At 35.2% G+C, this 26831-nt stretch overlaps 1 protein-coding gene across 2 annotated transcripts in view; it reads right to left on the minus strand.

Moving 5' to 3' along the window:
* NCKAP1 (NCK associated protein 1) overlaps positions 3232-26831 on the minus strand; it is a 110896-nt gene continuing 87296 nt past the window's right edge. Inside the window, exons 25-32 of one of the 2 annotated variants that reach the window (XM_018065461.1) lie at positions 20941-21034; positions 16519-16601; positions 16020-16100; positions 12389-12482; positions 8907-9023; positions 8217-8326; positions 6978-7067; positions 3232-6012 (exon numbers count right to left, since the gene is read on the minus strand). In XM_018065461.1, coding sequence (XP_017920950.1) covers positions 5896-6012; positions 6978-7067; positions 8217-8326; positions 8907-9023; positions 12389-12482; positions 16020-16100; positions 16519-16601; positions 20941-21034 — 786 coding nt within the window. In that variant the 3' untranslated portion in view covers positions 3232-5895. The remainder of the gene's footprint in view (positions 6013-6977; positions 7068-8216; positions 8327-8906; positions 9024-12388; positions 12483-16019; positions 16101-16518; positions 16602-20940; positions 21035-26831) is intronic. The other variant, XM_018065462.1, reaches the window with a different exon arrangement.

The raw sequence follows: 26831 nt of genomic DNA on the forward strand, positions 1-26831 counted from the left end.
CATTTAAGATTTCAAACTGATTCTTTTCCCCAAAGGGGGAGAAAGAAGTCATAATATACCTTTAGAAAAAAGAAAGCAAGGTGTCTATTTTGAAATTCAGGCCAAGATAATCAAATGAAATGATGGTTCATGCTCAAGTGACTATAAAAAAGGGATGAAGGACATATATGAGTTATACTACTTTAAGGATTATTCATTCACAAGTCTTTACAAATAAGATAGCTGAAATCTCCCAGAGGCAAGTCATTATAATAGAAAGGTGGACATGATTTCATGCACATTAACTAGTAGATTATGGTTCCCTGTCTGATAGAACTTGAGGCTGTTTTAGAAAACCTGATGGTATACAATAGACTTTATCATTCTCATATCAATGACACAGCATCAGTAAGTTCAGTTCATTTCCTTCTTTATAACCTACTTGTCTTGATTGGATCTGTAAACTCTTAATATACAGACAAAGAACAAAGCAAGACAGGCAGACCAGAGAAAAGAAAAGCTCTAGCTAGCCAAATTCGGCTCTGTCAAGCTGCTCTTGTGACAGAAATACTAATTTGTATACTTCTACTTCTCATGTACGACAAGTTTGTTTTTGCCTTCTGGGGCTTTACCTTCACTGTTCTGTCCATTTCTGGTTTCTTTTCTTCCTTCAGGTTTTATAGAGGCTTTCCCAAATGACACTTTCTAAAGTGGTGCCCCCAAGCAACTCTTTCAATCCTCAGCTCATCATCCCGCATATTTCCCTATCACCATCAGAAGCTTCCTCCTTTTCTGTCCATCATCGTTAAGATGATAACTTGAGTGTAAAGCGGAAACTTCTTTATTTTGCTCACTATTATAACCAGGAATCTATATATATTTGCTGAATGAATTAATTAGCAGAAAAAAAGAAAATGATTAGGAAGAGTGCTAATGACTAACTGGTAATCCAGGATGGAAGTCATGGGAAGCCTGTGTGTCAAGTTCCATGGTTACCTCTTGTAAAGAAAATGAAGGGAAAATTAAGAGATAAGTTGGAAAATTAAGAGATAAGTTGAATAAACAAAAGGAACAGGAGTCTAACAGAAAGGAAGGAACACCTTATTTTAACTCTAAGGTACTACTTTAATGTGAAAAAGTGTTAGTTGCTCAGTCACATCCAACTTTCTGCAACCCATGCCCGTCAAGCCCCTTTCATCGAGTCACAAAGAGTCAGACATGACTGAGCAACTAACACTTTCACTTTTCACTGTTTTCATAACTGAGGAAACACAGACTTGGTAAGGGTATTGCTACTTTAAACTACACTGATCTCATCTGGCCAATACTTGGGCTTCCCTGGCAGCGCAGCTGGTAAAGAATCTGCCTGCAACGCAGGAGACCTTGGTTCGATTCCTGGGTCGAGAAGATCCCGCAGAGAAGGGATAGGCTACCCACTCCAGTATTCTTGGGCTTCTCTGATGGTTCAGATGGTAAAGAATCCAACCCGCAATGCAGGAGAGCCTGGTTTGATCCCTGGGTGGGAACATCCCCTAGAGGAAGGCATGGCAATCCACTCCAGTATTCTTGGTTGGAGAATCCCCATGGACAGAGGAGCCTAGTGGGCTACAGTCCGTGGGGTCGTAGAGTCAGACATGACTGGGCGACTAAGCACAGCACAGCATCAGCCAACACTTACTCAACTGCATCAGACTCTCACAACGATCACCGTACCATTTGTGCCAATTATAACCCATAGAGCCAGGTTCTGACTTAATTTTCTGGACTCAATCTTCCCTTAACTATAAGCTTCCAACTGTTTTTTCTCCTGAAAAAATACCAGAGCCCTAGTCCTATGGTAGTGAGCATCTACTATTTTACTATTTGGGGTGGGGTGGGGGCGGTGGTTTAAGAAACTGGCAACACAAGCACAATAGAACAGTCGATTAAATTATGACTTACACCAGTACAAAGTTCACTCTAAGATCCTGGAAGGCAGGGGTAATCTCCTTCATCCTCAACAGTTCAGACATGTGCTCTCCAACTGACTGAACAGAGGACACTTTACATCAGAAATCCTGCATTAGCTCTATCTAAAAAATAGGTAGTGATTACAGTAAATAAAGACGGATTAATGACAGCTAAGGAGTGATTTCTTTTCTTAATTACACTTAATATATGATGTAGATTTCTACTTCCTCTTAATATTTAATAAGAAAATGGCCACTTTACCTAGGTTCCAAAGTATTCTGTAAAAAGGGAACTTTCCAAAAAATGAAGTCTGTGCCGGAATGAATGATAGAAACACAAATTTAGCAAGCACATTAAAATATAGAGCTTTACAAGTTAACTTTACAGGATGTGATTTAATTGGCTATTTTATTGGTAATTTAAAAGGTTAGTATTAATTACATCAATTTATGGGGAAAGTGATTTTTTTTTTTTAAAGTATGTATACCAGGCTATCAGTACGAAATGCAAGGAAAGCCTTACAGCTTTTCACCTTTTGATTGGTAGATTTTTTTTAAATTTATTTAACTGGAGGCTAATTACTTTACAATATTGTAGTGGTTTTTGCCATACAATGACATGAATCAGTCATTGATTGGTAGATGTTTTTACTTGAGAACATAAAGTTTTCAAAATGACATATCTGAGAAATGAGGTTAAAATTTTCAGATAGTTTCCTACATATAGAGTACCTTTTGGAATTAGCTTACTGTGTAACTTACAATACACCTGTTTAACAGTTTAAATTTAGAATTAAGGAATTAGTGTCATGGCATAATTTCAATCTACTCTGTAGTTATATACTTAAATTGGATATCTTTTCATTTTTAAAAATTTATTTTTATTTATTTGGCTGTGCCAGGTCTGATCTTCAATCTTCTTTGCAGCACATGGTAGTTGCATCATGTGGGATCTAGTTATCTGACCAGGGTTTGAATCCCAGGCCTCCCCCATTGCAGCCTGGAGTCTTAACCACTGGACCACCAGGGAAGTCCCTTCATGCTTAATGCTGTTCTTAACTTGGAAATACTTTATACTCCTAATGGTCAATTAAAATTCAGTAATCAAAGTAGCTGTATACTAACATTAATTACTATGGACTATATTTTAATAGTCATATCACTACACTTAACATTGTTTGGGAGGTGTTTTCAATTCTAAATACATGCACAAAAATAACATGCAAACGTGTCCCATTAGCATTTAAAGAAATCTGGAACATTTCACTTGAAAATGAGTAATCCATTAAATAAAAACAACAAATAAACTTAAAAAAGATATTCCACTTTACTAATAAGCAAAGATCTGCAAATTAAAACATTTATGTTTCATCTTTTAAAGAGGCAAAGATGCATCAACAACAGTAAAATTGGTATGTATCAACAGTTTACCACAGGAGGAAATTATACTCAAACACACAATTGTAAGAGTAAAACTGATATAATCTCACTGGAGGGAAATTTAATATGTTTAAAATGTATACACCCTTCCACCAAGCAATTTTATTTATAAGAAATTATGCCAAAGGAGATAAAAGCCCATGTTCACCAAGATATTATTTATAACACAGGAATACTTCCTTTTATTGCGCTTTCCTTTATTGCACTTTGCAGATACTGCATTTTTTATAAATTGAATGTTGGTAGTAACTCTGCATTGTCAGATGATGGCTAGCATGATTTTAACAATGAAACATTTTATATTAACGTATGTGTTTTTTTAGACATACTATTATTTCACAGTTAACACACTACAGTGTAGTGTAAATGTAACTTTTATATGCACTGGAAAATAAAAAAAACTCATGTGACTTGTTTTATTGTGATACGCACTTTACTGTAGGGGTCTGGAACTGAATCAACAATATCTCCAAGGTATGCCTGTAATGAACAAGAAGAAATCTGCCTAAATGTTCATCTAAAAGAAACTTTTAAACTAGTTATGGTATATAAGGAGGCATTAAAAAGAATATCAAATAGCAGACTTTTTCTACTTGAGTGAAATAAACAGATTACAGGCAAGTATATATGTTATGATTACATTACTGTAGAGAAAACAATAAAAACAGTATCTTCGCAGTATAAATTCAGAAGAAAATAAGAAAAGTTAAGACAAACAAGATGTTAAAAATAGGAGTGTTAATCTACTTTTAACTTTATTTAAAAATTTATTTGGGGGGAGGGGTAGAAAGACTCTCTGCAAAGAACAATCCCATAGTACACCAGTTAGTCAGTCAGTTTAGGTATATGAGAAAAAAACTGGGGCAAGATAAACTTGACAGGACTATGAAAGAGTGACTTTTTTCTCCACCTGAAGAGGGGTAAATAATGTCTTAACCCTTCCACATACTAGCCCAATGGAAGTGTATATACTCAAAATGCCTATTTTACCTTTGAGGATATTACTACTGACAAGTTATTACCGCTCTAGGATCCTAGTATTTCAGAGCAAACAGTATTTAATCTTACTTTGAACTGTTTACTGTGTATTTAGGTTATTTCAAGTCTAAAACTATTTCATTAAAAAATTCCTTACCACTGGAAATTTTCAACAGATAGTGACAACTATTCCCTGCTTTAAATATAAACTGGAGAAACCATATCCAAAATAGAAATATAGTCTTGCGGCACTTCAATTTCATTCCAGTATCTGAACTACAAAAAACTTATAACCAAGTTCACAGTAGCTTTCTTTTATCTTAACACAAGTTACCAGTGTATATATAAGAAGCTGTGAACAACAGAAGCTCTATGATATCCAGATACACAGCTCATGAGAAAAAGTCTATTTCTGTGATCATTCTTTGTTTTCCCCCCAATCTTTCAAATAAATCTGTCCATTTTCTCACTGATAAAAATTAGCAAGCTGATGGCACACAAGTTTCCTTTTAGCTCTTAATTTTTAAATAATGTTATGCAACTTTATTTTCTAATTTTAATATTTTTTCTAGTGGAATATTTTTTAAAACATTTAAGCAAATCTTATAATAGGTGACCTAGTATCAATGTGCTACTTAGATATACCTAAAATAAAGTTTATTTTAAACTAAGTTTAAACAAAAAAACTTCCATTTTACTGAATAAATTTCTGAGGATTCCAAAAAGAAATCATTCAAAATGTGATAGTCTAGTGTTTATTTTGTTATGGCAGGTACACTTGAATTTCAAAAATTTAAAACATATAAAAAGTGGTTAGGGACTAACATTTGTATCAACAGCTGATAAATGTCTAAGATTGTTTATTATACAGCAGGGTACAATGGTAGTGCTAATGCCAACAGGGCACCATGGAAATTAGTCTAAAAATTATTATTAGGCTTTATACAAGCAACATCATTTGCTGCTGTTTTAGAATTTGGGGACACAGTCTGCTTCTAATGCTAAGCAGTCCATGAACACTTTTAATGTTATACAGTGTTACAGTAATTAGTTTGGCAAATGTTTCAAAATAAAGTAGAAATGTATTCATAACATCACAGAAATGCACATCCAGTTTTGTTTTCAATAAGAACCATAATAGGTACAGGTCAGAACTCTTCCCTATATGAAATAATTTACACACAATGAATGCTATAATATCACTATCTAAAATAATCACTAAATACAATTATTTTTCAGAAATAAACAAGCAAAGGTGTTTTTTTCTTTATCAAATATCAAAAACATAGAGAATGTATGTTTTTCAAACAAATGATATTCTAAAATTATTGGAATAATTTCAGTGAATTCCGTAAATGTGCGACCTAAATCAACCAAGTATACTGAAGTACAACCGTATTAAGAAACTGATGATCAGAAAATACAACCATATGAAAGAAATTTATAATCCACAAAACTGTTTTTCAGGTCTTAAGGTCAAACAGTTCCACAGTTTACAGGTAAAACAGAGGCAACAAAAATGCGTGCTTGTCTTCAATAAGTAGGTATTTTATGCAGAGGATGTAACACTTTGCTTGTAGACAGCGTGGTATGCATTTCTCAGCAAGACATAAGGAAAACAAGATTCCAAAAGATCCATTGTCAGGAATGGGGATTCCTGCACAATCTGAAAAATTCCAAAAATGTATTAATTCAAGTTACTTATAATGGAAACATTTACTGACAATGAATAAAGCATCAGTTTATATTGCTCTTACTGGGAACACATAAATTTTTACTTTTACTTTTAAAGTACTTTACTTTTACTTTAAAAATCTGAAATGTAAATGTGCCATAGTGTATGCACTAAAACATTTTAAATCACTACTTCTCAATTAAATCAGTTAATCAACAAGAAATACTAAGCACTTGTATTGCCCTCAACAATATACCATTTATTTAAAATGCAGTCCATATCATCAAGTCTAACTGGGAACACAACACCAAGCTAAAAAGCCAAATCAAACCTCAGACCATCTATGATTAAGTGGAAAGCTTAAATTCTAGAATTTTCAAAAGAGAAGAAAAATCAGTGTAGGCTAAAGTAATCAAAGTCTATCTAAAAAAAGAATCTGAGCTACGAAGTATGCAGAATCATTATTAGGCTAGACACAGACCTCTGCAGATAAAGGAAATTATTCTAAGTGAGGAAACAATCACACTACAGAAATAAGCACAGCTGGCTTCATGGTAGTAAAAAGAAGGAACTGACTAGGCACAGAAAGTTATAGGAAATGTTATTAGATGGGTGAGATGGAGTCAGAAAACAGAACATTCAGAAAACTAGAAAGAGATGAAACTAGGAAGACTAGGAAAATATAAAGCTTGAGTGTTTCCCAACAGGTTGAAAAACTGTTTATAAAAGAACACTTTACAGGTAATGGTGATTCATTCTGTCGTTTTCTGATATCCTTACCAAATGGCAGTCTTTTCAGCAATTATTAGGAAATGTGTGGCTTGGGTGGAGTGAATATAAATTGTCAAAAAAGTATATCAGCTCTTATTACTATTTAATGACTAAAATACCAAGAAAATACTATCAGGAATGACTGGAACCTTTTTGTGATTAACAAAAATTAAAGTAAGACTTACCATATCTAGCAGTAAATAAACAGATTCTCTATTTCGTGTAGTTGTTTTATCTGTCTCCTGGCCAATTTTCAGTAGACTGGAAGATGCAAGCTTAAAAGTATACATACATTTTAAGTAAATAAGTTTTTTAAAATAAAACTTTCACCATGTATTTATCTTCAGTATGCTTCAACTTGTAACACATTTCAATAACAAGGTGAGCTTAGGTTCTATACTTTCAAGCAACATTTAAGAGCTATTAAGGTATAAACAGACAGAAAGATAATAAATAATACTGAAAAATTATTAGAATGATTTCCAATAATAATTATTGGAATAATATATATTTGGCTAAAGTAATCAAATATTCTTACTGGTCTTTAAAACAGATATTTTTTTAGAACAAGTGAGAAAAAAACAAAAACAAAAACACAATAATTTAAATTCCTTTTTCTCTTCCCAACATCTGTATTAACTATATTTCCTAACTGCCAAATAAGAAAATTTCACACTGAGTTTGAGTTAATACTACAGTGAGATTAAGACATTAGGTCTTGAATGAAGGAAATGAAAAAGAAAAATTTTAACTCTTATTACTGTTTTCTTTGAAATAGATGTTATTTTATTCTCCAATTAGTACTACATTTGCTTTAAAAATTAAAAAAAGAATTATTAAAAGCTAACAGGATTTATAACTTAGAAAGATGCAAATATTCTAGTGTTCTTATATAAGTGTGTCTTCTAAGTAAAATATGAAAAGGTATGCTGATAAAGGAAAGAAAGAGCTACACTACCACAGAAACTAAGAGCAATACTTCATGAGGCTAGAGTCAGCATTACTACCTTCTTTTGGCAGTGAGCAGTATTCTTATTTTTGAATTTGTCTCCATTCACAGACTTTCTCCAAATAAATGGAAATAAATAAAATATATCCTTTTAGAGGGAACATTCATTCTTCTCCTCAATCTTTCTTTCTTTTGTTCTCTTTCAAACACTTAGGCAAAATTCTAGAGCAGTCCAAACATCAGCTCAGAAAAAAGTCATATTGCAGAGCTCTAGAAACAAGAGACTGCTAAGCCAAAGGGGAAAAATGCTAATCTAACTGCTCCTTGATTTTAATACCCTGTCTTTACCTGTTTCTTCTTCCAAAAATGAATAAATTAAGAGAATTTACTTTGTTACAACCCACAGTTGTGATTTTTAATTTTCTCTAAAAAAAAAAAAAAAAAAAAGTCATGAATTTTGCCTGATTATACGTACCGCCAAAAATTCTTTAAGCCGATCTTCAATGCTTCCTTTGTGAATTGTAAACAAAGCTGCAGCGATCTGGTTGATGGCTTTGGCCAAGCAATGTATGTTGTTGCAGTGCCCTGAGAAAGTGCATATAGGGTTTGTGGTTTCTGTGTGACTTCAAAATATAAAATCTTTAATGACTTTATAATCTACATAAATAGTGGCATGATTAGAAACAAAGTTGAGGCATAACCTGCCTTGGCTTCTTTTTACTTTCATGAGAACTAGTGCCTTTAAAAATAGTGTAGAAGAGAGCAACACCCATTGCTGTATTAAACAGGCACATTTTCAAAAACCCCTAAAAGAAACCATACATCAGTTTTACACTGTCTTGGAAACTTATTAAGAGCTTAGCTGCTTTACGAACATTTCCCCATTCAATCCTTTAAATAATCCTGAGCTGGATAGTCCCTTCACTATCCCCTGCCACATACATGTGCAGGCACCCATAGGCTCACATGTACACATTTCACACGTGTATGTGAAACTGGGGCTTAGAAAAAGAAAACTTCAATCTTAAGATTACACATCTAGTAAGTAGCAAAACTTAATCCACTTCTTATTGTGTTAAAAAAAATACACAATTACTTGAAAAGTACCTACTATATCAAAACTCATAACTCTCCCAATGCCAACAGAATTTTAAACTACTATTACCTTCTATAGCAGGGCTATACTGAGACATCACGTTACTGGCCAGTGTGGGCAAAGAAACGGCCACAAACACCATTAGGAGGCAGGCAATTTTATATTCTTCTTCTGGACTTATGTTTTCTAAGGCAGAAAAATTACAAATAACATCAAGATTAGTTAAGAGCTGACGATCTAAATCGGAAAAAGCACATTTTAATTTTTATGTCTTTTACTGAGTCTCTATAGAGCTGATTACGATTTTGTTACAAGAAATATAGAATGCATAGAAATAATACACAATAGTATCAGCCGTTATCAAGTTGTTAAGCATATTTCAAGGACATCTGAAAAAACAGTAAGGCAAAATTTCCTTTTTGTTTTTTAAATTGTAAGGTTACAGGACTAAAAATATATTTAGAATAACTGAAATCCTAAAATCTTCTACTTGATAACTAATAATAAATTATTTAATAGGAAAATTCTATATTTCAGTATAGAAAATTATCTCCTAACTTACTCAGCCAAATCATCCAAAAAACTCTTCAATTTTTTTCTAAAATAGATATACATGTGATCTGATAATTACTATTAAAAATATATAAACGTATAAAGTAAACTGGATTTCTAACCTCTTCATTTTAGAAGACAGGAGGAACCAGTCATAAATGAATATAAGTAACACTGTCCTAATGTTTTAATTATTAATTGTAAAATAATTTATCTAAAACATTTATGGTATCCATATACTAAAATTGTGTGTTATCTAGGTATTTCACTTATCTGGTACCTGAGAATTTCGAGTCACTCCACTAACTATATATAATAAAGAATTTAACATAAGACAAGAGTCAGAATATATTTGAAAAATCTAGCTGATTATGACTATTCACAATAGCCAAAACATGGTAACAATCCAAATGTTCATCAACAGATGAGCGGATAAAGACATCCATCAATAGATGAAGGGAATACTACCCAGCCATAAAAAAGAACAAAACAATGCCAACTGCAGAAACATGGAAGCAACTAGAAATTATCATACTAAATGAAGGAAATCAGAAAGAGAAAGACAAGCACCATATGATATCATGTGGAATACATACCATATAATATATGTGGAATCTAAAATATGGCATGGGCTTCCCTCGTGGCTAAATGGTAAAGAATCTGCCTGCAATGCAGGAAACCCAGGTTCGATCCCGGGGTCAGGAAGATCCCCTGGAGAAGGAAATGGCAACCCACTCCAGCATTCTTGCTGAAGAATTCCATGGACAGAGGAGCCTGATGGGCTACAGTACATGGGGTCTCAAAGAATCAGACATGACTGAGCAACTAACACTTTCACTTTCAAACAACAAGGTCTTACCATAGCACAGGGAATTATACTCAATATCCTGTGATAAATCACAATGGAAAAGAATTTTATGTGTATAACTGGGTCACTCTGCTGTACAGCAGACTGGCACAACACCGTTAATCAATGATATACACTTCAATAAAATTTTTTTTAACCTGGCTGATTATAAAAAATACAGCCCTGGCAAATCAAGCTAGTTGCAATAATTATCCATGTGATTATAATTAACATTTTGCGTAAGTGATGAAACAAAACTAATGTCAAATCAAAAAAGAACTGATGAACTTAGACAAACACCATGTTACATCCAAGGAAGTAGGGGAAGCATTTTAGTACCAGAAACAGATGAAACATTTTACTTTGTGGAAAAAACTAGAATTCTGAGTAATACATTTTAAAGGGCTGATCTTAAAATATTTTAAATATTTAATATTACAGAAGAAGCACAAGCTGGAATCAAGATTGCCAGGAGAAATATCAATAACCTCAGATATGCAGATGACACCACCCTTATGGCAGAAAGTGAAGAGGAACTCAAAAGCCTCTTGATGAAAGTGAAAGAGGAGAGTGAAAAAGTTGGCTTAAAGCTCAACATTCAGAAAACGAGTATTGTGGCATCTGGTCCCATCACTTCATGGGAAATAGATGGGGAAACAGTGGAAACAGCGTCAAGACTTTATTTTTGGGGGCTCCAAATCACTGCAGATGGTGACTGCAGCCATGAAATTAAAAGATGCTTACTCCTTGGAAGAAAAGTTATGACCAACCTAGATAGCATATTCAAAAGCAGAGACATTACTTCGCCAACAAAGGTCCATAGTCAAGGCTATGGTTTTTCCTGTGGTCATGTATGGATGTGAGAGTTGGGACTGTGAAGAAAGCTGCGCGCCGAAGAACTGATGCTTTTGAACTGTGGTGTTGGAGAAGACTCTTGAGAGTCCCTTGGACTGCAAGGAGATCCAACCAGTCCATTCTGAAGGAGATCAGCCCTGGGTGTTCATTGGAAGGACTGATGCTAAAGCTGAATCTCCAGTACTTTGGCCACCTCACGCGAAGAGTTGACTCACTGGAAAAAGACTCTGATGCTGGGAGGGACTGGGGGCAGGAGGAGAAGGAGATGACAGAGGATGAGATGGCTGGATGGCATCACCAACTCGATGGACGTGAGTTTGAGTGAACTCCGGGAGTTGATGATGGACAGGGAGGCCTGGCGTGCTGCGATTGACGGGGTCACAAAGAGTTGGACACGACTGAGCGACTGAACTGAATAATGCACAGACTTTCTATGGTAAGTAGCTCTAGTCCAATTAAAATGGGATAAACTTTCATAGTTTTTATACATTTAAAAAATTTATGTCTTAGGGTTTCTTTTTTTGGCTGTGCCACAGCTTGTAGGATCTTAGTTCCTAACCAGTAGACTGTCAGGGAACTCCCAAGACATCCTTTTCTAGATAAAAATGCTTCTAGCTATTAGATGATTTCCATCAGCAGACACACACTTATTTTCCCATCTGAAAAATTTTCTTCTTTTGATTTTACTCTGCCTCTAGCTACTAGTTTTATTTCTTTGCTCCCCTTTATACAGTAAAAGTCTGCAAGAGAGTTGTTTTATCCTCATTTTCTCTAATTTCTTTTCTCCTGTTTTCTTTTCAGCCCTCTTTAATGAGCTTTTTGCTTTCAGGACTCCACTGACACTGCTCTTGTCACACCTATTAATTCTACACAGCTGACCATTTCCTTTCCACTCAAATGGAAGTGATTCTTTCCTGGTTTTTCTTCTCCTTTACAGATCCTTCCTTCTCAGTTTCTCTTTTGGTAGTTCCTCCTCTTCTCCCTGAACTCTTAAACTTGAGAGTGGCCCAGGACTCAGACTCTGACCCTCTTCACCTCTGCGTAACAAATGGGCTTAATAACCTTATCCAGTCTTAAGACTTAAATATCTAATCTCTGTGATGACTGCGCTATAACATTAAGCTCCAGGAGACAAGGATCTTGGTATTTTCTGCACTGATATATTCCAACTACCAAAAAAAGCCCCCCAAAACCCATTGATATAAAGCAGACACCTGAAGAGTAAGTATTACATCTATATTTGTGTTGCCCTGGTTATTTAATAGGACTACTACATAATTTTACTAATGTATTTTACCTGATTTTTGTGAGGAAAGAGCTACCACCAAGGCAGGATCAATCTCACAAGGTAATCCAGCAGCTGATGATAATTCATACACATTCATTGCAACCTAAAAAATATAAAAACTAGAGTAAGAAACATACTAACAAACTTCTGAGAAATCTCACTTTAGTAAGAAAAAATACATAATGTTTAAATTCGAGTCACCTATAAGAACACTCAGTTCAGTCAGTTCGGTCGCTCAGTCGTGTCCGACTCTTTGCGACCCCATGAATCGCAGCATGCCAGGCCTCCCTGTCCATCACCAACTCCAGGAGTTCACTCAAACTCACGTCCATCGAGTTGGTGATGCCATCCAGCCATCTCATCCTCTGTTGTCCCCTTCTCCTCCTGCCCCCAATCCCTCCCAGCATCAGGGTCTTTTCCAACGAGTCAACTCTTCGCATGAGAAGGCCAAAGTACTGGAGATTCAGCTTCAGCATCAGCCCTTTCAATGAACACCCAGGAGTGATTTCCTTTAGAATGGACTGGTTGGATCTCCTTGCAGTCCAATGGACTCTCAAGAGCCTTCTCAAACATCATAGTTCAAAAGCATCAATTCTTCGAGCTCAGCTTTCTTCACAGTCCAACTCTCACATCCATACATGACTACTGGAAAAACCATAGCCTTGACTAGACTATGCTGGCAAAGTAATATCTCTGCTTTTCAATACGCTATCTAGGTTGGTCATAACTTTTCTTCCAAGGAGTAAGCGTCTTTTATTTCATGGCTGCAATCATCATCTGCAGTGATTTTGGAGCCCTCCAAAATAAAGTCTGACACTGTTTCCACTGTTTCCCCATCTATTTCCCATGAAGTGATGGGACCAGATGCCATGATATTCGTTTTCTGAATGTTGAGCTTTCAGCCAACTTTTTCACTCTCCTCTTTCACTTTCATCAAGAGGCTTTTGAGTTCCTCTTCACTTTCTGCCAAAAGGGTGGTGTCATCTGCATATCTGAGGTTATTGATATTTCTCCTGGCAATCTTGATTTCAGCTTGTGCTTCTTCTAGTCCAGCGTTTCTCATGATGTACTCTGCATAGAAGTTAAATAAGCAGGGTGACAATAGACAGCCTTGACGTACTCCTTTTCCTATTTGGAACCAGTCTGTTGGTCCATGTCCAGTTCTAACTGTTGCTTCCTGACCTGCATACAGGTTTCTCAAGAGGCAGGTCAGGTGGTCTGGTATTCCCATCTCTTTCAGAATTTTCCAGAGTTTATTGTGATTCACAGAGTCAAAAGCTTTGGCACAGTCAATGAAGCAGAAATAGATGTTTTTCTGGAACTCCTCTTTATCGATGATCCAGCGGATGTTGGCAATTTGATCTCTGGTTCCTCTGCCTTTTCTAAAACCAGCTTCAACATCTGGAAGTTCATGGTTCACGTTATTGTTGAAGCCTGGCTTGGAGAATTTTGAGCATTACTTTACTAGCGTGTGAGATGAATGCAACTGTGCAGTAGTTTGAGCATTCTTTGGTATTGCCTTTCTTTGGGATTGGAATGGAAACGGTTTCCCATTCTGTTTTTTCCACTATATCTAGATGTGTAACCACTGGTAAATATTTGCTGTGATTCAATCAGTGGCTGTATTTCGCTGCCAATAAATTTTCAAAATGAAACCTGTGGATGCTCATAAGTTTACTAACCTTTCTATTTCAAACAGTATATTAATTTAAAAAATTATAACCCATAATTAAATCCTTTTATAAGACTTTTTAACATCAATTTTTAAAAGCTGAATTTAGCTTTATTTAAAACACAACAACTCTCATTTCATTGGTTTTTTCATTCTGCTTATGACCATGTATAAATAGTTTAAGGAAAAGGTGACTGACCCACATTACCAAGCGCAGCCTAGAGAGCATCAACCTGGGCCTCTGGCAGATGATGGACAGTGAGAAGTTCAGGTGAGGCCAGCAGCAGCTGTCTGTCCCACCTTCCCTGTTCGCCCTCCGGCCACGGACGTGGTGGGGCGATGACCGGAAGCCCCTGGCTCCCTTCCCCTCTCCCCCTTTTTTTTTTGTGTGTAGGGGGGGCAGTGTCCACCTCCACCACCCCTGCCCCTCTCCTGGACAGGTTGCTTACCACCCACTCCTCCCGGAGGAGGGACTGAGCTACTGTGCGCCTGGAAGCTGGGGCAAGGGTGAGCAATCCCTCCAGCCCTGGGGAGTTGAGGAAAATGTCTGCCTTCACTTAAGCTCCTTCACTTAAGCTTTCATTTGAATTCCGTGATCTGGTTTTTATTTTGAAATATAAAAAAGCAAACCCAACTACAAGGCTTTTTCACCCTTCTTACTTTGTAACTTTTCCCAGTCTCACCTCATCACTCCTCTGACAGCACTGTTACTCTTGCTCATTTCATTTGTATTTGTCTGTTTTTTTTTAAAGAAACTTGACATCAACTTGTCTTTTTTTTTTTCTTTTTCTACTGAGTATATATATTATATAAATTATACACACACACACACATATATGTCAGGCTAACTCGTTTTAGTTTACTTTTTTCTCTGAAGCCCTGGAGTTCTCTAAGAGAGATATTTTGAGACTGAAAAACTTTTGTGCCTGGACTAGGAAGATACCCATTGGGTTTGTATGTCTTTTTCATTTTGGCTTCTTCCCAAACCCCATCCATCTGGTGTTTCCCACTTCACATTTCTGGCTCTTATTTTTCTTTTTCCCCTTGTCTCTAAGCATTTGAAGACCCAACTGTGCTCCTAAATCTTGACTTAATTTATATAGCACAAATGTGTGGGAGACATGAGAGATGGACTGTGGTTTTTTTTTTTTTGGGGGGGGGTGTCTGTCTGAGATGCAGATTGTGTCTTGAAATGATGATTATATATGCAAAGCCTCTGCCCTGCCCTCCCTCTCTTCCACACTTCCCTACAAAAAAGGCACAGTGAAGCTTCCTGTAGGGGGCAGAGGAGCTGGAGCTGGCCTACAGGGGCCCGGAGCCCTGGTGTGAAGAGGAGGAGACTGAAATTCATGTCTTATGGCTATTGTTAATAAAACAGGTAGTGGTGGGTTTTAAAAATTCTGTTTCTAAATGGAGGAGTAGACGTCTTTCTTTATTTTGATGGGGGTTGGGACTTGTGGCTTAAAAAAAAAAAATCACTTCTGAGTAGGATGTATATTTTTCTGTTGGGGTTTTCTGTTTGTTTTGTTTATTTTTTAGAATCCTCCACAGCAACACATGAGACCATGGAGTTAAAGAAACCCAGAGACCTTAATCAATTAATTGTACTGTTTGTGAATTTGTATAAATAATAACAAAGATCCTCTTAAAACATTTACATTCTTATAGTAAAAGGTTAAACTGATATTTATATAATAAAGGAGGAAATATGAAGTATGTGTTTTGAAAATAAAAAAGGTGACTGATATTAACCCATTTTACATTGCTACAGGTGATCAGGAAGACTGACTTTCAAAATGCCTATATAGTATTTTGGTGCTGAGCTTTCAAAGATGCCTTTTCAAAGGCAAAAATGTTAACACATTATTCTAAACTTTATAACAGCTTAGGATTTACTAAATTTTACTTCATATTTAAGTTAAATATGTCATTTTAGAAACAGTAAAATACAAATAGAAGTTTTACTACCTTCATATCAGTTTCCCTTGGAATGTGGTCCTTGAAATCTTCAATTGAACTGACAAGAAAAGGAATGTGGTAGGACAAGACCTAGCAGGAAAACAAATAATTATTTCTTAATGGCAATCTCTAAATTTATGAAATGTTACCACTCAACTACTTTCAGCTTTCATAAAATTATTTTGTCAATTTTCATATGATTTTCTAATGTACCCATTAATGGAATGCATTTGATGGCAAACTGAGTATAGTCAAAATGGAAAATGCTTTAATGAAGAGAAAGTTGAAAAAGTAGCACAATATCCAGGCAAGTTGTATCGCCTGAATTACATCACCAAAACACAAAATAGTAACTATGATTTCTATATGCTTTATTTCACATAAACTGTGAAAACTGGAATTTTAGTTAGATTACTGCCAACTATAAATGGTAAAAGTTACTTTTAATTTCTGGGAAATTAAAAAGGACTATTTGGCTATAGAATATGTACTTAAAATGGCTTCTTACATCTCTGAGTGCTTCCTGTGCCAATGATCGGAAGGATAAAATCACACCAATTATTGTCATCCTCTTCAAGACACTGTCAACAGCTATGTTTAAAGGAAGGAGAAAAGAGAAGAGAGTGAATTGGATTCTTTCTTACCCTTGGAAAAACTCTTTGTCATAAAACCCCATGATAAAAGGCACAATTAAAAACAATTCGATTACAACAAATGATTAAAGAGGCAAAGGTATTGAAAGTTGATATTAAAACTAAGGAAATTATTGTTTACTTCAAGTAGAGTACACTGTTCTTTAAAATGGCTTAGATGGTTCATCAGAATCGTGAAATAATCATGTAAGCAGCCTCCTATATAATCCTATCACAGTAATGGTAGAGGTAGGAGGAAGAAGAAGAAAGACTAGGGAAAGAGGAAGCTGTTGAGGTCCAGAGTCCAGAAACAAAAACTAATTATGTAGATTATAAGCAATAAGACCAGGTTTCTGAAGACTATGAATAGATTTGATCATTTACATTTTGGTCAGAGAACATTATTCTGAAATTTATTAGTATTATATTCAAAATTAAAACTTGGCTAAATAAACTCAAGGGAAATTAGGATTAGAAGGATAAATACCTTCATTTTTAAAAAGCCAACATTTATTGAATTACTCCTCATACACAAGGCACTGTACTATGTAATAAAGCAGATACAAATAGAACAATAACCTAGATCTTAAGTAACAATTTAAAGGCACTGTCAAGAAAACTAAGAAAATAGAATCCTATTTATATGAAACATACACACACACATATTTGTATATATATAACAAATTGCCAGACAGATGTATAGAGAAACTGTTAACTGCAGTCATACTTCTGAGCAGTAGGAATGAATTATTTTGTTTTGACTTCCTACCTCCTGTGTGGTTTGTTTAAATCTTTACCATAATCATCTTTTATTACTACACATGAAAAAGCATAAAATAAACCAAAATGTGATGAGAATCAAAATAGTAGTGTTAACAAAACCATGTAAGGCACAAATACAAATTCCACATGAGCAAAGTCCTTTTTATCTATCTATCTATAGGACTCAGCAGAGTGCCTAAGACCCAGAAAACAAGAGGATGTTTAATGAAATGATTAGTCAAGAAATGAGACTAGGAAGTTGTTACTATCCAGAAAAGATGAAATAAAGAGAGTAAAAGAAAAGATTTCTCTAAGAATATGTCATCCAATTTATGGGCATTAAGGAGGAGTGAGAACAAAGGGGCATGCCAGTCTAAAAAAACAGGACAGGAAACCCAGAAAATAGAATCCAGAGAATAAGGTGAGCAATCAGAAAATAAGTAGGGTGATACAATCATATACTTTCCAAAGGATGTTACCCAGAATTTAACAAAGTTTGCAAAGACTGTATCTATAAATTCCTCTTAAATATGCATAGTAACAACATATTAAAAGTTCTGAGAAACTTCACAGTAAGAAATTTTGTTTAATTTATAGTTTCAATAAATAAAATAAATTTGTTCAAGTCACACAGAAATTCTGAAAAACTCAAAAGCTAATTGCTGATTGCCTCCCAATTCAGAGCTTTTTTTTTTTGGCGGGGGCGGGAGTGGGGGTGGTGCGGGGCACACTATGTGGCTTGTGAGATCTTAGTTCCTCCACCAAGAACTGAACCAGGGCCACAGTGGTGAAAGGACCTAACCACTAGACCACCACGGAATTCCCCAGAGCTACTTTTAATAAATTACATAGCTTTCTCTTTTTAAGAGTATTTAAAAGAATGTGTTAGCTGACTCTGAAAATCAAACTGCTACAAAAGTCCATCCATCAATTTATCACAAAGGTAAAAACAAGATTAGAGACAGAAGAGTATTCTGGAAAACAGTTCAACTCAAAGAGTAGCTTTCTCTATCCTCTAAGTAGATCACTCTTGAGCAGACCTTTTCTTTTTCCAAATCACAAAAAATATTTTGTTTCATTTCAACAAACAGGAGAGTTAAAAGTAATAGTAAACATGCATTGGACACTGTAGTGGGTTAGTTGCCTCTAACCAGGTGATATAGCCAGAATGTTGTTTATTAGCATGAAATTCAGGCCAGTAAGGCCAGTAAGGGTGGTCAAATGAGTATTTAAAAAGAAAGAAACATGAAAAACAAAAATAATACGAATAAAGTAAAGCATACTAGAAAATATAAGTATACAGTATACCAATGAAGAAAAGAGATCAGATAGGGATTTAAATAATAGTAACTATTCATTCACACTCCTCTTCTGTATAATGCTACCAAGTCAATCTTTTTCATTCAAAAAATTTCATTTCCTAAAGTTCCCAAGAGTAAAGCTGCCTTTTCCCCCTTTCAGTGTACAGTTCTAGGAAAAACTTTTAATATGTGTAGATCTACTTATTATCATCACCACAGTGGCAAAGTTTCATCACCTCCAAAACCTCATTTGCTGCTTTCCCTTTAAAGCTACGGCAAAGGCTGATCTGCTGTAAAGGCAACCTGAAATGTAGTTTAGTGGGACGTTTTTTTGCTTTTATTTACTTTTGGCTGCTCTGGGTTTTCATTATTGTGCATGGGCTTTATATCTAGTTGCGATGAGTGGTGGCAACTCTTTGCTGAGGTGCTTGGGCTTCTGGTTGCCGTGGTTTCTTTTGTTGGGAAGCACTTGCTCCAGGCATCCGGGCTTCAGAAGTTATGGCGTGTGGCCTCAGTAGCTGTGGCTCACAGGCTCTAGAGCACTGGCTCAGTATCTGCAGCGTATGGGCTTAGCTGCCCCACGGCATGTGGGACCTTCCTCCCAGACCAGGGATCAAACCGTGTCCCTGCATTGGCAGGCAGATTCTTAAATCACTGGACCACCAGAGAAGCTCCTGTAGTTTAGTTTCATATTAATTTTTATTAAATAAGTTTGTATTTTTTTTAATTTTTATTTTTACTTTATTTTACTTTACAATACTGTATTGGTTTTGCCATACATTGACATGAATCCACCACGGGTGTACATGTGTATAAGTTTGTATTTTTAAAAGCAAGATAAGCTACCTAAAGAAGTGATTCTTGAAGTCATTTTATAGTTTTATAAAATTTGATATAGCTGCAAAACATTTAAAAGAAAAATATCAAAGGGGAAGTACATAAACTCTATGCATGTCTTTAATTTACTTCAGGATTATCTTTTATTTGGGAAAATAAACTCTCTGGTTTTCTCAAATATAGAAAGTATTTTATTCAGGATTTCACTAAGTCTTTAAAGTTGGAAAGGTTTTTAAATAGATTCAATAGGAAGTGTGACTTTTAGTTTTTAATTATAACTCTGAGTTCAAGGACAAAAAGCAGATGAAATTAACTCAAGTGGATCTAAAATAGTTGCCTGGATAAACATACTTTAATAAACACTTAAGATTCACTGTTATTTCACAATATAGCTCACACAAAGAATCAGTATCAAGAAGATATGTAAAAAAAAATTTTAAGTTGGAGGCTCAGGTTTTCATGCAATGAATCCTAGGTTAGCAATACAAAGGAACAAGTTACTGATTCACTTAACAAAGAGAGGTGAATCTCAACAATATATACAAGAGTACACACTGTTTATACAACAGAACAGGTAAACTTAAATTCATCATTCCTATAGTGACAGAAATGAGACCAGTCATTGTCAAGGGGTATGAAACTGACTACAAGGAATCATGAGTTTTTTGAGGTGAAGAGACTGATCCTCCATGGGCTTGCAAAGAGTTGGACATGACTGAGCGAATGAACTGACTGACTGACAAGACTGCTCTACATCTTGACTGTGGTAATGGTTATGTGGATATATGGCTGTAGTGGTTTAGTCGCTAAGTCATGTCCAACTCTTGCAGCTCTATGGACTGTAGTCTGCCAGGCTCCACTGTCCATGGGGATTCTCCAGGCAAGAATACTGGAGTGGGTTGCCAGCTCCTTCTCCAGGGGATCTTCTTGACCCAAGAATTGAACCCAGATCTCCTGCATTAGAGGCAGATTCTTTACCAACTGAGCTATGAGGGAAGCCCATGTGGATGTATACATCTGTCAAAAACCATCACACTGTTCACTAAAATGCACATTTTACTTATATAAGCTATACCTCAATAATGCTGATTTTTAGAAAGTTACAGACTCAAAAGTTAAATCTCCTTTGGTCTAAATTAATATAGATTAACTTATTTAATGGTTTCATGAGTTAACTGATAATGATATTGAATATTTAATGTGTGATACTAAGAGTATGGTAAGAAAAAAAATTATGGAACAGATAAGCCATTCACTTAAAAGATTCATTCACTGCTAAAATGTTCTAGTGAAGAAAGCTTTTCATAATTTACTACTTATATTTACATTTGAGCAAAAACTAATAAAGACTGAGTTTCAGGGTCTTCTTAATTCTTATAAAAAGCATGAGTTACCCACATGATAATCTTTTAAAGAGGGCAGCCATCTGGTCAGGTTTGTCAAAGCTGGTCCGCATTTGTGTTAGCACATCAACATTCTCCACCACAAGTTTCTAAAAAAAAAAAGGAAAGATCCTAGGTCAGGCACAGACTTCCTTATGGTTGATGAGATAAGAACATGCTTGGCAATTACAACTGGCAAGTAGAAAAAATAACACAGAAAATCCAGATGGTCTATGCTATGTTTTTGTTATTTTCATTAAAAGAATCTTAAAATTAAATAAAATTAATGTTTTCCTTTGGCTTACAAATTCAAAAAGGGAGGAGTTCAGGAAAAAGCAATAAAGATAAGGAGTAGGATAAAGGATTATCTCATGCTTAGACACAGTACAGCACCTACAATAAAAAGCAGACACGAAGTGGATATAGAAAGCAATAAATTCCAACCAAAACAAAAAGGAACTTGCTTAAGTTAAAGCTGGCTAAAGATAGCTTAAAGCTCATCACTGGACGATATACATGAAAACAGAGGAGAAAACCAGAGGGGTATGGTACCACTTCATAAAAATTATAAACAGAGTAAAGTTTCCCAGCACTAAACAGAAATGTCAACATCTACCTCCTCTTCCAAGACCACTGAGAAAAGCGAAGAGAGGGAAGGGAGTGAAGGATAGCTAATTAAGAAAAGTACAACTCATTAAAGAATTCTTTTCTTAAAAGCAGTATTGGAAAAAGTAATTTCATTTACAAATTATAACTGAAACAAATATAATTAACTTTATTCTGGCAGAGATAATGGATATATTTGGAAAGCCTGGATATCTCAACTCAGCAGGTCTGGGTTTGGAGATGTTGCAAGCATACTGTTAAAATGCCACAGGAATTGTGTTAAAAACCAATGGCTGATGACAAGAGATTTAAGGGAAGCATAAAAAGACTAATGGAAAATTTATAAAAATTTTTCTTATACCAGTATGAATTTTATTTTACACTTTGGATTATTTTTGCTTTTATTCACATTCAGATGATCAGTTCCAGTCACAATTGTTTGCTAAATTCAACCTCTACAGTGTCTAATTAGAGACACTGCCTGCTCTCTCTAAGGCCAATTCAATACTTGTCTCATCAGTCAATACACACTCAAATATATGCCCAACCTAGACAGTGTTCATGCATCTTGAACATAATATCATGTATCAGCGAATCACAGACAACATTTAAATGTACCATTATTTTATGTGCCATTAAGAAAAAAACTCTAATAATTAAACTGACACAATATATCCTAATCATGTAAGACACATATAATTTCAGAAATACTAATATAGGGTCATTTTGTTTCAGAATCAATAAAACAAAATAGTACATATTTAAATAGAAACGGTGATTATTTTTAAGTTCCTCTACTAGGCAATTTACAAACAATCCCATATACCCTGATCCAAATGAGGGAGGTGACAGTCCACAATTTCACAACTGAGAAAACTAAGGCTCAGAGAGGTTAGGTAACTTGCCCAAAGTTACAGATATTAAACAGCGGAATTTGAATTCAAGTATGTCTGATTTTAAAAGCCACGTTCTTAAACTCCCAAGAAATGGTTGTTGATCTTCAGCGTGCATCATAATGATCTGGAGGACTTGCTGGGCTCCAACCCCACAGGTCCTAATTTAGCAGGTCTTAGGAAGAACCAAAAATTGTGCATTTTTAATTAAGATTCAAAGCAAGGCTGCCTCTGCTGGTCTGGATACCATACTTTAAAAACAATCAGCCTAAAGTATTTAGTTGCACATTACTCTTGAAAAGCCAATGATGTCTCTTCTTGAAAGTATAGTTTATATAAATTTCTTTTCTCCCTCAATTGTATCCTGAAACAGAGTTTTCTATATATTTAAAGCCATGATAAATGATTATCTCTGACAAATGACCCCAAAGCTGGAAAACTAGGAATTATAACTAAATGATCTAGAACAACCTGAGATTAATCAAGTGAAACAAATCAAGACTACTAAAAAAAAAAATATTGGTTTTCTGTTCTAAAGTGTTGAATTCTTGGCACAATTCATATTTAAATTTCTTACTTCATTTGAAAAAAACACCTTCTAGGACTCTAAAGAACTACAGAAGAAATGATCTGTAAAATGTCAAAACAATTCTTCTAGCAGGACTGGAAGAAGACATTGACTTAATGGGCACAACTCCAAACACCCCAAGAATTTTAGTAGGAATGCAGACTGGCTGTTTTCTTCGACAGAAAGTAATAAACATGTTTTATCATTAGTACACAGTGTTGACTATGTCTCTGACGCGATTTATTCACAACCATTAAATATAAAGGGGCTTCCCTGGTGGCTCAGCTGGTGAAGAATTTGCCTGCAAAGTGGGAGCCTGGGTTGGAAAGATCCCCTGGAGAAGGGAACGGCTACCCACTTTAGTATTTTAGCCTGGAGAATTCCTTGGGGTCACAAAGAGTCAGACATGACTGAGCGACTTCCACATTAAATATAAAGAAACTTTTCCTTTATTTTATTGGCCCACAAACTTATTTTGAAACAAAAAGGTCCTCAGCTAAAACAGAAACTAAAACAGTCAATTAATGTAACCTTTAAGATAAAAAGAAGATGCAGCCACGTAATATTTATGTCAGTTTAAATATAAAAAAAAACAGAAAATTAAAAGCTAAAAAGTTACAGAACTATCTTAAAAATATTATAATTCCCCCAAACAATGTATTCATTAATTTAAAAAATGATTAAAATGCTATATTGGCACCATTATGCTTTAACGTGCAGAGTGCGAGTTAACAATCTTTTCTGAGGAATATTTGATAGTATCAGAAAGTAATGTAAATATTCATACTCTTTGATTCACTAAACGAAATTTCTCCTATAAAAATGTTCAAACAAATATGTAAACCTCATGAAATGCTGATTAAATGTAGAAAAATCTCTATATATGTCTAAACTATGCTTCTTCCAAAAATCCACTGAAGTGAGAAAGGCATAACTCTACAATAACAAAGGAAACAAGACCTAATGAGACAGTCCAACAAATTTTTAGAAGATGAAAACTGGAGCAAAGACTAAGTAGAGGTGAGAAATTTGAGTAGTTAAGTTCTTTTAAGGGAGATACAATACAGAAGGCAAGTTAATGGAAGCCTTGGAACCTAGGCAGGGCTCAGAAATTGTAGGCAGTGGCATAGAAAGGAAGACTTGGATTTGATAACAAGAGGGTAATTATATGCCTGTCTGGGGCATCTTCCACATCCAACTTCTCACGTGATGCTGACAAGAGGATGCTACATTCAGGAACATCAGGTAAAGAAAATGGAAGGCAAATTAAGCAGGATTGCTTTCCACTCCCACTTTGGGTAGGCTTTGTCTTGGGTTTTGATAATAGAGCTCCTTGCTCCACAAGACCACCAAGACTACAGGATCTTACAGACCTTACTTCTGAATTAGCATCAAAAGTGGCCTCCAGGGGCACTTCCCTGGTGGTGCAGTGATTAAGGATCCATGCTTCTACTGCAGGGGGCACAAGTTGGATTCCTAGTTGGGGAACTAAGATCTAGAAATAAACACCTCACTGTCTTTTTAGCTCTTCTTCAGAAGATGTCTATCTTCCTTCCTTTCTTCCTATCTCTCTATTTAGCTCCATTTTTCAAAAAAAGTTGTCCTTAAGGTAAGTTCAGTTCAGTCGCTCAGTTGTGTCCAACTCTTTGTGACCCCATGAATCGCAGCACGCCAGGCCCCCCTGTCCATCACCAACTCCCAGAGTTCACTTAAATTCACGTCCATCGAGTCGGTGATGCCATCCAGCCATCTCATCCTCTGTCATCCCCTTTTCCTCCTGCCCCCAATCCCTCCTAGGATCAGAGTCTTTTCCAATGAGTCAACTCTTTGCATGAGGTGGCCAAAGTACTGGAGTTGCAGCTTCAGCATCATTCCTTCCAAAGAAATCCCAGGGCTGATCTCCTTCAGGATGGACTGGTTGGATCTCCTTGCAGTCCAAGGGACTCAAGAGTCTTCTCCAACACCATAGTTCAAAAGCATCAATTCTTCAGCACTCAGCTTTCTTCACAGTCCAACTCTCATATCCATACATGACCATTGGAAAAACCACAGCCTTGACTAGATGGACCTTTGTTGGTAAAGTAATGTCTGCTTTTGAATATGCTATCTAGATTGGTCATAACTTTTCTTCCAAGGAGTAAGCATCTTTTAATTTCATGGCTGCAGTCACCATCTGCAGTGATTTTGGAGCCCAAGAAAATAAAGTCTGACACTGTTTCCACTGGAAGTTTCCTTAAGGTAAGAACTGATCTAAATAATCTAGCCTACCCATACTGGAAGCAAAAATCTGTGTTATTTCTATTAATATAAATTTATAAACTAAGTATTCTAAGCAATGTAATTTTATAAGACATTGAAAATGCAAAACAAAATTAGAATCAGCACTGATAAACAAGTACTAGGAGATTTATCTCAATAAAATACAACAGTGTAAAACAAACTGAACTTGTCTATATGAAACACCATTATATTATGACCATAACATTTCTTATGGAATAAAATATAAGCATACACACTAAGTAGGCCTCAGTACACTGAGGCTGAGAAAACAAAGTTATGAATAATACCTCCAGTTCTTAATAATATACAAGTAGTTAAATTCACAGAAATCTGAATTACAACTTGGGATTGTTAAGAATGATCTCTGAGAAAACCACTGTAAAGCACTGTGCAATTCCAGATAACTAAATCCTGAGGACTAGCTTTGTTTTGCAGAAATCTAAATGATAATGGGCACAATGCTAGACATGTAAAGCTTTCATGTAAAGCTTTCAACCATAAGGTTGACCACAGTAAGAAGCCTTCTGGAAAACGCTTAACTAAATCATGATTTAGTGCTGAGAAGCAAAAAAAATATATATATATAAAGCTCCTAAACAGCAAAACATAACCATGCGGTTTTTCTAAAAGTCTTACAACTGATAAAATATGCAAGGTTTTATGAAGGTAAACTGAAAACTCATGTCAAGTAAGGAAAATCACAAAGAAGATTACTAAAATCAAAAGTTTTAAAGAAAAAAAGTTTTAGTATTGTAAACCGTCTTCGTTTTGGGGTATATTACATTTAATGAGAAACCCAAGTTAACTCACACCGATATATCTCTAAAGATAATAAATCTAAACTCTTAGCTAAAAAGTTTCTTTTGACTAGCTTTTAAACTCAGATTTAATACTATCAAATAACTGAAAAAGAACCCAGCCAAGAAATAACACTCAAGTCAGAAAACCCATAGTATTAAAAAAGAAGTCAACATTATTTATATTATTACATCAACTTTAAATTTTAATACCTAAGAAAATTCAGTCTCTCCAAGATATAAAAGAGAAATGTTAAAATATCAGCTTTTACCATTTATTTTAAAGAATAAGAATATACTTGATAACATTAACAATTAAGGACATAGCTAAGGACAGTTAAGTTTATAGAAGGATTACTGAGACCATGAGAAAAATCTGAACTCAAAAAAGATCCAAAAATAATGAACAATAACATGTAAAATTATGAAAATAATAAAGGTCTAAAAAACAGTATAATACAAAATATAAGATGTGGAAAACCAAATAAACAAATGGGACCTAATTAAACTTATAAGCTTTTGCAGAGCAAAGGAAACTATTAATAAACAAGATTAAAAGACAACCCTCAGAATGGGACGAAATGGGAGAAAAAACCCTGCAAATGAAACAACTGACAAAAGATTAATCTCCAAAATATATAAGCAGCTCATACAGCTCAATATCAGAAAAACAAACAGTCCAATCAAAAAATGGGCAGAAGACCTTAACAGACTTTTCTCTAAGGAAGACATACAGATGGCCAATAAACCATCTATATGTCTT

The sequence above is a fragment of the Capra hircus genome, chromosome 2 (assembly GCF_001704415.2).
Source record: "Capra hircus breed San Clemente chromosome 2, ASM170441v1, whole genome shotgun sequence".
NCBI classification, from domain to species: Eukaryota; Metazoa; Chordata; class Mammalia; order Artiodactyla; family Bovidae; genus Capra; species Capra hircus.